Below are 11,685 nucleotides of genomic sequence, written 5' to 3' on the forward strand. Positions count from 1 at the left end.
AGTTTATCAGCAGCAAATTTGGCTGCTATTTATCCCTTTCACAGAGGTAGCCAGGTTGATCCAAAGCCTTTGAGGCTCAGCAGGCATTTGACTTCAGTGCACTTCAGGTGCAGCTCACGAAGAACAACACTTTAGCACAGCAATGCAAGTGCAAAACACTCAACTGTTAATTTCTTTTTCATGTAGAGAAGTGGCTGTATTTTCCTACAGGAATTCTGACACTGCTTCTATTCCCTGAAAAGAATTTACATTTTCCCTGAGCCTTAGAGAGAGCAAACACTCCTCCCCAGCACAGCTGAAGAAGCCATTTCTAGTTTTGATGATGCTGGATGAGAAGGACATGGCACTCAGCCATTTGACTGATGGGCAGTGAAAGCAAAGACCTTCACCTTCCCTATGCCTCAATCCATTTGTGGACACCACCTCTCTGTTTTTAGAAACTCTCCAGAAACTTCTATCTCACTGTAGCATCCTACACAGATGGCCCACTGCCTCTATTCACGTACCTGGTCAATACTATATAATTTCAGCAGTGTTTCTAGTGTACCCTGCTCCCAAACAGGCAGCTTAATTGACTTTGTTCCAGTTAGCCTCTTTTTAAAGAACTCTCTTGGATAATCCTGTAATTCATGATCCATTGCAACTTTTACCTGCTCTTACCTCTACAGCAAACAACGGGACTCGAGGGGGCTCCTGGGGTCCGCACACACTTCTCTCAGCAGGACTCCAGCATGGAGCTTTTGCTAATCCTGGACTTCCCTGGGGGTAGGACAGGGCAGCAGGCGGGAGGAGCAGCAGATCCTGATGTTGGATCAGAGCCCCATGGAGGATAACACCACCAGTCAGGCATATAAGTAGGAGAAAATTTGAAGACAAGGCAAAGGAAAGTGGACAGCTGAGAAGAGGAAAGCACAAACCACAGTAATCCAGGGCATTAGTCCTTTTTTTGTCACAGACTTGCTCTGTGACTGTGGGCAAATGCTTCCTCAGTAAATGGCTCAAGTTTCTCCACTTGCCCTCTGTTCTTCCAATCAAAACCCCAAAATTTTCAGGATAGCACCTGAAGGTTATGCACTGTATTTGGATCTCCAAGTTCAATCACTTAATAAACCCATTTAACCGTAATCCCAGGTGCAAAGCCTGAGATGCAAATATCTGCTTCAGAAACATTTTGAAGCAATAGTTGCACATGACTATGGAAAAACGATGACAATAGTGACTGCCTACAGCAAATTGTATTGCCCAAATTGATATCATATCATATACTCAAAAGGTCTGAACAGAAGCATCTGGACCATCATGGTAGAGTTAAAAACAAGCCCATCGAAAATGGATAAACAATTAAAAATGTATTGAAAGAAGAAAGAAAAAGAGAAATCATTCCTAATTAATTCTAGTGCCCTGTACAACCCCAGACTATTTGTAATCCTACAGGGAACATCTTTATTGATCTGGGCGACGCTGCAGCAGACTTCTGATGCTTATCTCAGCATAAAAATAGGCTCTTGTGATGAGCAGTGATTTAATTACATGACAATCACTGCTAACAATGCATGGCGAATACCAAAAATATGCAGAGCAAGAGTGGCAGTGATAAATGCAAGGGAATGGCATTGACTTTCAGTAAAGTCGTCTATTGCCAGAGATGGAGGGAGACTTCCCCACCTCCCTGCCCCTTCTCCTGAGGCTGTAGCTGCTCTTGTTCTCCTGATACTCATTCTGCGGATTGAGCCGACCGCAGGCAGGCGGAAGGTGGAGGGAGAAATCAGCCAGCCATGATCAAAGCAAAATTCAGCACGCAAGCCAATGAAACTTAACAGACTCTCTTTGTCTGCAGGAACATATGCTCTTTCCACCAGGCATCTCCACTTGAAAATGAAGACAAGATATTTACCCGACTTTGGGAGGTGGCGGTACTGAGCAAGTGAATAGTACATGGGTTTGCTATGCACAGACTCAGGACCTCAGAATCAGTCAAATCCGATCTTCCCCACACTGTAGATAGAAGTAGCAGCAAGTATTTGCTCAAGAAATAAAAAAAATACATTTTGGTTTGCTTCTTTTTGGGTGATCTCCTTAAAAAAATACCCACAGTAGGACTAAAGAGTAGCATCACTAAGACAAACCCCCTTTTATTCATTTACCCCTATTGAGGATGCAACTGAAATATTTGCCAGCATCTTTGAAATCACCGTAACAATACTGGTGAGCAGACTTTGCACTTCCCTGAAGGAGTTTGGATCCAGCACCACTTTATCCCCACGTGCCTTTGGGACTGAAGGAGAATCTAGGCTGACCGTGCATTTGGAAGTGTAAGTCCCAAGTCTTCTGGCTTCATCATCTCCAGTTGGTAGATGACAGGTAAACATTTAATATTTTTCCCAGTCATAAAAGTAACTTATCACAAACGCAGAGGTCAAGAGCAGAAAAATTCTTCATTCATCTGCTAGAAATTTGATCACAACAAATCAGGTGTAGAGGAGAAATGCCTAGCTAAGGGGTCCCAGAATCCCCAGGGAAGCCCCCCTAGCACAGCTTCCCGACTCATACCCATCCATCTGCCCCTCAGATCATTGAACCCGGTGCCTTACCTGTCCTTCAGGGGCTGAAGGCCACTCTTTAAATGCACTAGTTGCAAGCACATGGCCTCATGGAGCCATTCTAGCAGCCAACAGATAACAGTGCAAGGCACAATCTGTTGACCAACTAAATCTGGCCATGGCTGGCCCGGGAAGACCCAGAACCAGATGCACGTGTGTGCAGTCTACAAGCCAGCGTACCTGATCTACGAGCCTGTCCTACCTTCCTTCTGCAAGGCAGTCCTCGAGAGGTTAGAAGGCTGGTTGCACTAGGACATCAGCGCAAATGAAGTTTACACCAACACGTCTTCCAGCTCTTACTTTCTTCCCCTGCAAGAGGCCTATCATCCTGTTTGGCCAAGAGGGATATTGCAGGTGTTCAATCCAACACGCAGGAACTGATTGGCAATGTTCTGTCACGTAAAATTTAACAAGAATCACCAGCCCTCAGGTTAAAGCCACGCTGAGAACTTGAACTCATGCCCGCCCAGGTGCTGCTGCTGTTGCAAACACCAAGACCTGAATGCCGCCTCCTGCTTCCCCATGCTCAGTCTCATGATTCATGTCAGAAGACCACGTCTTTTATTCCAAATGAAATGACCTTCTAAATTCTCTTGCAATGTTGCACTGGTTTAAGTCAAAGCATCACAGAGAAAAGCAGATTAAAAATGTTATAATCTCAAGAGGCTGTTTTTTCACTCCAACATTATTTCTAAATGCTTGTGAATATTTACATTAATCATAAACACATCTTTTGCTCACATGTTCCTTGAGCTATATAATTACTGTGGCTGCTGAGGGTCTTCCCCAGTAATAAACTGTCGAGCTTTGTCCCAAAATGATGGAATTTTACCTGGCTTAATTTACCCCAATTTGAGACCTATTAAAACACTCCACCTGCAATACAGCAGATTAACAATCATTTGTAGTATCTCAGCTTCCTCCCGAGCTGCTAACTTTAAGGATGCTAAAGAGAAGATATCCTTATCGTGTCCCTGTGTGATTTGAAGGGGTAGATGCACATGTAGCTTTACAGATAAAATACACGCACAATATTAAGTCAGCGCAGGACTCACTTCTAACACATGCCATAGTCTCTAAAGTCGAAGCTAACATTTCCCAAACACTCTATCAGCTCAGTTTAAAGGATGGAGAATCTAAAGGTTAAGGTTTGATTAGAATGTATTTTGTCAATTTTTTCTTAACACATCAGAGCTGCCAAATTCCTTCCTGGTGTGAACCTACCAGTCTGATGGGAAAATAACTCCAGTGCCATTGGTGGCTATGCCTGCAGGATCAGGCCCTCCAAATTAAAAAAAAGAAAATAAAATATAGCCCCATGTAGAGTACAGGAAATTAAATGGCAAGTCTCTATTTTCTAGTGGGACAGCCCAATTTGGGGAGTTGCTAGTACTCTTAGCCCAGGGCAGTGAGTTAGCAGCAGCCAGTCTGATTTCTAGGGGACACTTTCCCTCCCCAATGCTGATGGGTGCTCGGTGGGTGCCCGAGCTCTCCACCACTTTGTGGGTGGCTCGGGAGAGGACTGAGGGGGAAGCGGAGGGAGGAACAGCTACGGCTGAAGGTTAAAATCATGGCTTTGCAAGCAGAAAGAAAAGGTGCGTGACATTTCCACCGACTTTGCTTTACTCAGTTTTTTGCTTGCTTCCCACAAGGCGCGTTTCAAGAGACTGGGTTTTACCAACAGTGATCCATACGGGAGCTGAGTCCTCAGTCCTATTTGTGATTATTCAAGAAACCAACCTGCAGCAGCAGCTTATGTTTGGGCAAACACGACTACATATTTCATTTGCACGTATCTGTCAAACCCAGTTATTTACACCGTGTATAGGCAGTGGACATTTTCACAGAATCATAGGATCATTTAGGTTGGAAAAGACCTTTAAGATCATCGAGTCCAACCTTTAACCTAACCCTGACATCCCACTGCTAAACCAGTCGTATTCTGACATCTCCATGATTCTGTAACCCATGGTCATCCAAAAGACCCATAGTTAGGTCTAAATTTCTGAATGCCTTCCGGTCTTAGAGACTTTAGAGTGCAAATGTACATATTGTTGCACTGAAATGACTATCTTAAATTAAAAATACAAGTTTATAATTTCCATGCTATATGCCAAATAGTTTAACAATATAAAAGCCAGTAACTTGCACGGGCAAATGGACACACAGAGATATGTGCCAACTACTATTCTTGCTTTAAGATTCAAATGAAAAGTCTGAATAAAGAGTTTGACTACTGGAGCATGCAGTAAATGCACAGAGACCTCCTTCCCTTTAGGTAGGGGCTAGGAAATCCTGTAAAGAGTTGTAAGCAGGCGGTGCAAGGCTTTACGTCTCCTCCCACCTCAGCCTCTGTTAGAAGGAACCTCCAGCTCTAGTGGTTACACTGCACTGTCAAGCGATGTACTTGCTTACCTGGTCAGATGTGAAATATTATAGCACAGTGAGCTGTTTTGCAAAGAATGGGAAACGTGTCTCCTAATCCAGATAAATTAAAAGCATCATCTTAAACTCAAATGTTTATTGCGTTTCAAACAGCACTTATCAAAACAAAGAGCTCATTACAACATGTATAGGTACTGGACCATCCAAACCCCTTCATTTGGTATGTCCCCAGCATAACAATCTAATACAAATTATTCTGAAACACAACATATATAAATTAAAAAAAAAAAAAAAAAAAAGACGCACATCACCGTGTCTCCTGAACAGAAATCAGTTCCACGTGGAAAAATCTATAAGAAAAAAACCTTATTAAAGTATCGGTCCCAACTTCTGAATAAATAAACAATTTTTCCTGCAGTTGAATGTTTTCACTCAAATCAACGATCAGATCTCACATGTCTGCTTAAATACGCCTGACTTTAGTCCTTACAAAATGACAAGACTACAGTATGATAAACCAGATGATAGTTTAAAGCGAGACAATGAGGCATTGTTTACACAGAAGATTGAGAAACTGGTTTAACAAAAGGGGTCCACGGACATCTATTGTATGTACAAGAAGGAGATTTACTGGAGATTTTATAATTTCTACAAAGCTCTTTCCAACCAGCTTCATTAACTTGAAGTAAATCAAATCATGCAGAGATCTGGCTCAGCCAGAGAGACATGCCGGGAAAGATATAAAATGAAGAAGAACAGACGCAAGATGATAAGCTTTAGAATCTTTGGCATTTTTCATAAACATTTTCAAGGTTTTTAAATCTGTATATTCACCCATCTCCCCCACCCCCACCCATAAATACATTATACATGTACTCTTCTGTATACACAACCCTGTATATGCATGGGTACACAAGTACACGTGCACACAAAGAGGCATTTTTGTGGCTTTTTAAACCAGGATAATCTTTTTTCTATCTTCCCGTTTGCAGCTACACACAGCTTTGCATGAGCAAAATACATTCTTTATCCCATCAAGTCTATGAAAATGTGCCTCTCCTTATTCAAAGGCACAGTGGGGCTTGTTACTTTGAAAAAGAAACTTTTCAAAAACAAAAAAAAAAAAATCACTGAATCTGGCTAATAAGCCAGCAGAAGATACTCTGGTGTTAGTTTTCCTTCTTCAAATGAATGCAACAGGCCCACCAGATTGCAGTACTGAACCACAACAGCGTGACTCCATTTGGATCGCCGATCCATAAGCAAGGTTTTACCTGTTTTACTTTTAATTAGATTACTTCCAAAGTTGTCTTTTGTTAAAAAGAAACCTGTCACTCAGGACTCGCTGTTTCTTTGTACTGTGAACCACCCCAGGGGATGCTGGTGGCAACCCCTGCCTGGGAATCACAAGAAGCAACTCCAGCTCTCATGCTACCGAGGACTTGGTGCGGTGGCAAGTCGCTCCCGCAACGTCCTACAGCACCTAAAGGACAGAGGGCTACGTTCTCACCAAAATTAAGCAGGTTTACATATGATTCTGCGTTTCAGTTTCCCCAGGCAAACAACACGGATAATGCTGGTTATCTGAATTTTATAAAGCAAAAGCACAACAGCTAAAAGACCAGTAAAAGCAAGCAAGAAATCACATTCTCCTCAGGATAGGAAATGGGGTCCTTTCTCCTGTCTCTTCATTTCTCAGTTTCCGTATGACTTCCCTTTCTGATCCTCTCCTTGTGAACCACCTGGAAAGACTCGAGTGAGACATCAGTGGCGGACCAAAGCCTGCACACTATTGCACAACCACGTCTCTGGGCACCGTGCTCTCTTTCTGCACAAGTACATGTTTCTTTAAGGCTATAAAGTATTATTTTCTCTTGAATCTGTAGTGTTGACCCCTCTGGATTTAGACAGGAAAACAACAGCTATGCTGAAAATATCTGATGAGATGGAATTATAAAAGGCAAGTCAACAGAGTCTTTTCAGGTCAGTGAGTTAGGCTTTTCTACAGTCTCTTAATCCTTTCTCGGCAGAAGGTTCTCATGCATCCATTGCCAGCAATGGATCTCCGATGATTCCAGTATCCAAAGAGTTAACCACAGGGTGGGCTTTAAAAACGGAAGGGGAAAAAAAAAAAAAAAAAAAAGAAAAGAAAAAACCCACAAGTGCTGGATGAAATATTGAGATACTGTTGGAGCTCCTAGCTCTTTCTGCTAATTATGATAAAAAACTTTTTAAAATGTACACTGCTTGAACAGAAGATGGATATCAAAGACTCGTTAATTCAGAGCTTAAACCTTTCTAGGCATAGTGATTTAACTCAGAAAAGAATAGTTTTCATATCTTAATGTAAATCTGTTGGATATGTTAAAAACTGGTTCAGAGCATCTCCTCACATCAGCTCAGCTGATCTGCTACACTAAGCGGAATTATCTCTTCCTACATAAAACAGGGAGTGCTGCCACATCCAGCCTTGCCTTTGCAATCGAAAGGAAAAAAAGGAAAAAAAAAAAAGTGCAGCTGCACCATCCTCTCCCATTCTCCTCCCCACCCTGCAAACTAATTCATGCGTTCCACCTTGCTCTTTTTTGGGCTACGACTCCATGCCAAAAAGACAACTCAAAAAAGACAAACCTAAGATAGGTGTTTATCAAAACCCACGTCTTTGGGGTAAAAAACAAAAAAAATAAAAGGAAAGAGTCTGTGGCAGGGGATTATAGTGTTTTTCTGAAGCAAGAAGAAGGGGACAGGAGAAGCATGTGTGCATGTGTGTGGGGGGGGGAGGGGGTACAGAGGGAGATGCTGCATTCCGAAATCGTACTGCATCCTATAGCGTACTCCGCTTCTTCCTAATGGGACTGGAGCTGCTGTATGGTTTCAATTCAGCATGCTGCACCTGTAAAAACAAATAGACATGACGTTTGCAGTTAGGTAACTCTAGCTCACTACAGTGTGTGTTAATGGCTCCCTAAGGACAAACCAAGGGAAACTAAGGAAGGTTCAAAAGTAATGAATCATTTTCTAAACACAGGAACATGGGGGATTAATTGCAGGAAGGATTTGAGAAGTCATGCATCATTTCTTGAAACGAAAATATTAAAAGCAGATTTTTCTAATGAGATACATGGGGTTCTACCTGATTTCAGCAATGTAGGCTAGATCTTTTGGGTTTGTTTTGGTTTGGGAGTTGTTTTTCTTATCTTTCTGGCGTTAACCTGTAAGTTTAATAAACTTCTCTCAGGAGTTTCAATTCAAGTGGATCCGAATACGCAGCAAGATGACAGTTGTCAAAACCGTACGCGGACCTTGGGATGCTGACATATTTAATCATTTCAAAAAAGGAAAATATTTTCCCAAATAGAACCTGGACAAAGCTGCCTCCACCTTTCAAAACAATTTCATATACAATATAATGGTTAAAACACGTGTGATAAACCGACAAGGATAGTGTAATCTCCAAATTGTCTGTCATGTAACAGAAAAGTATCCCCACGGAAATCACAGGGAAACTTTTGCAGAACGTGCCATCTTTTTCACTCCTCTGTCTTTTGTCCAACACGCGTGGGTTATAGATGGCTAGTGTGCAGACAGAGGTAATTTCTACCCCACTGCAGTACTGCAGTGAAATGATGATGCATTGGCAGCACGTAAAAGGAGGCAGACAGAGGGGCTTTGGAGCTGCCATGGGTGACTTTTCACTAGAGCGTGTGGCTGTCACACAGGCTCGCTGTTTTTAGCGCTAGTGGAAAACTCTGAGAAGGTTTGTCCCATCCTAGGAACTTTTATCACTCCTCCCATAGAGGATGGCTATCACTTTCTTTGGAGAGCTCAAAGGATCCCAAAATGATAGAAACCACTCAAGGAAATGTTATAAAAGTAAACGTTAAATAAAGCATAAATAGAAAAGCAGCTTATCTTTAAACATAAACACTAAAAGGGCATATGCAAACCATCACTGCAAATCCAGCGTGCTCTACAAGAGCAATGACAAAAAATAAAAATACACTGAAGCTTCATGTCTCTATGATCATTTCTGTTTAGCATTTTTCCTCCCACCAGTCCACGGCAAGATTTCTCTGAAGTTATTAGTGCTGCCACCAACCAATCTGGTGGCCTCTTGAAATAGATGTCACCAGAAGCCTATTCCAACCTTGTTTCTACCAGATGCCTCGACACTTCATGCGGGCAATTACTGTTCTGCCTCCACCAGAGTAAAATCACTGCAGGCGAGATTGTGATCCCCTTGTTCACAGTGAGCAACACCTCACTGAGAAAGTACCGTGATTCACAGAGGAAGGTACAATGTCAGTGGGGTCCAGGGCATTGGGATCAGGGCCTGAGGACACAGATTCCAGTTAATAAAACAAAAGAAAAAAATACTTTATAACGTGTGGCTTCATTACCCAGCCAAGACTATTTTCCTTCCTCCAAGAGAAATAAACAGATCTTGACATTCTAACGGACTTATTGTTCAAATAATTTCCAGGAAGATAGGCGAGATTAGTGAAGACAGTGTTGTTTAAAAGAAATATGAAAAGAGATGAGACTTGACTGAAATTGAGGGAGGATAGATTCTGGTTAGATTAAAAGTTATAATTCCATAATGGTAGAAGATTGATCTGATCAACCACAGAGTATTTTATACACATCTCAAGGCTTTCTCTGAAGAAAGGGACGAGCGGAGCATTGTCCAAGGGAGGCCTGGAGTTCAAGGTGGGTGGGGAAGAAGAATTTTGAGGAACAGCTGATGTGAAAAAAAACCCCACAGCAAGCACAAAGTCACAGAAATAATGCCCCCACCCCCCCCTTCATCTTGAGAAAAGGGAGAATTCAGCAATTCCTTTTGGATGGTTATCTCTATCAAAAAGACTATTTTTCTCTTCCCTCCATACAAATACCGGAGCAGAAAGGTGACGGAAACCATAGTTCACTAACCACGCTGGGTGATTTTCCAGATCATTTTTAAGTAGGTCTTTTCAGGATAATTTTTCTGCAATCATTTTATCCTTCTGACAAAGGATTTTGGCTCCCCTCTCTTCTAACACCTTCCCCCCACCCCTTTGTGGATTTTCCCCGATTCCTTATCTCCATTATTCAAAAGTGCACTGGCATCGTGTTCCCCAAGCAGAGCGCCCAGCCGCTCTCAGTGCCGCTTGTTGCCTCTGTTGGCGGTGGCCATTCATTACCTACCTTTTGAACATCAGATGGTACCCTGGAGAGGAAATCTAGCAGCTCATTATTGTCGATGGCGTAGGGATTTCTAAGCTTCTTAGTAAATTTATTTATGCCTAGAGAAAAAAAAAACAAAACAGCAAACAAAATAATACAACCCCTTTCTATTCCCCATCTTCTAAATTGTTCAGGCAAGGTGAAAAAGGGAAAAGGAATTCACAAGTAAAAATTAGTGCAAGAATAGTGCCTCTGACTTAAAGCCACGCACGTACTCCCTGTCATGGGGAATCCTTTCACAAGTGCCTCCTGAAGGAAGTAGAGGGCATTATTTATAAAGGTATTCCTCCATTTTGGGGATCATCTGTTGCCAACAACGTGGCAAAAAGAGATTGCAGCATGAATTCATTCTGGGGGGGTACTGTGGGAAGAATATACAAATTTTCAGCTGAGACTACTGTTAAATCTGCTGTTCTACATGACGAAAGACATTCCCTCTCCTCATGCCCAGGGAACTGCAGGATCTGAAAAGAACTGAGCAGGACAAAGGCTTTTTCCCTTCTATTATTTCTTCTGAAAAGGAAAGCTTCCCTTCCCCACCAGGTCTTATAGCTTGTCTTCTCTTTGCAGAACCTGATTTGACAAGTTGGTCATATTACAGTGCTGTGAGAAACTGTAAAAACTTATCACAAGTTGTACTTTATTTTCCTCTTAGGCTGAATAATTTGGCTTATTAACTGCAGCAACAGCGCTACCAGTGCTCTCCATGGACTTAGTTATGCTTCAGCTATCAGAGGTGGTCCCTGGTGGGAGAAGATCCACAGGAGTGTATTGTTCATGTTATCATGGAGAACATGAGGTCTTCTCTTCTGCCTTTGAGGAAAGGGAGTGATGAGCAGCCCTCAGCCAGCACCGTGTCTATTGCATGGACTGGGATGAGAAAGTGAGAGGCCTGAGCACCCTTCCCAGCTCTGCCCTTGTGCCAATGCAGCCACTTAATACCCTACTGCTGCCACTTCCCCACTAAGAAATAGCAACTAGTAGTGTGGCTACGTAAAGTTGTGGCAGAAGAGCAAAGGATCATTAGGAGAAGAAAATCAGCTAACCCATTTTAAAAAATAGCAAAAAAATTCAAACGTTGGCTGCTGCTGAGGATCATAATACAGCATTCAATTCCATCATGCCCCTGTCCAAAATCTCATAGTAGTTTCCCTGCAAGTGATTTCAAATGTGATGGCTGCTCCAGCCTTCTCTCTCTGAAATGTACCCGCTTCACATCTGAGATTCAGCTTTTACGCCATATACTTGTAGCAAAATGCCAACACAATTTTCTGTGTACCTGATTTTTAAAAAACAGAAAATACCATAAGGTCTTTTGAGGCCTTGCCACAGGGTAGTTGTTTAACATGTATCATATTTGAAGGCCCTGTCAGTCTAGATGATGTTGAACGGATGTATAGTTTTCATGTACTCATCATGTCTTCCATACAAGAACAGCAATATTTTGTTACTGAACTTTCTACTCCTAGCAATT

At 42.2% G+C, this 11,685-nt stretch overlaps 1 protein-coding gene across 10 annotated transcripts in view; it reads right to left on the bottom strand.

Moving 5' to 3' along the window:
• Nucleotides 1-5,302: 5,302 nt before the first annotated feature.
• Nucleotides 5,303-11,685, bottom strand: part of MCTP2 (multiple C2 and transmembrane domain containing 2) — a 128,487-nt gene continuing 122,104 nt past the window's right edge. For 8 of the 10 annotated variants that reach the window (XM_035890607.1, XM_035890605.1, XM_035890608.1 and 5 more), the window contains one exon: nt 10,074-10,270. In XM_035890607.1, coding sequence (XP_035746500.1) covers nt 10,077-10,270 — 194 coding nt within the window. In that variant the 3' untranslated portion in view covers nt 10,074-10,076. Of the gene's footprint in view, nt 7,879-10,073; nt 10,271-11,685 lie in introns of those variants that run through there. The other 2 variants (XM_009635062.2, XM_035890606.1) reach the window with 1 other exon arrangement.

This window comes from Egretta garzetta, unplaced genomic scaffold (assembly GCF_000687185.1).
Source record: "Egretta garzetta isolate BGI_Z169 unplaced genomic scaffold, ASM68718v1 scaffold322, whole genome shotgun sequence".
Taxonomy (NCBI): Eukaryota; Metazoa; Chordata; class Aves; order Pelecaniformes; family Ardeidae; genus Egretta; species Egretta garzetta.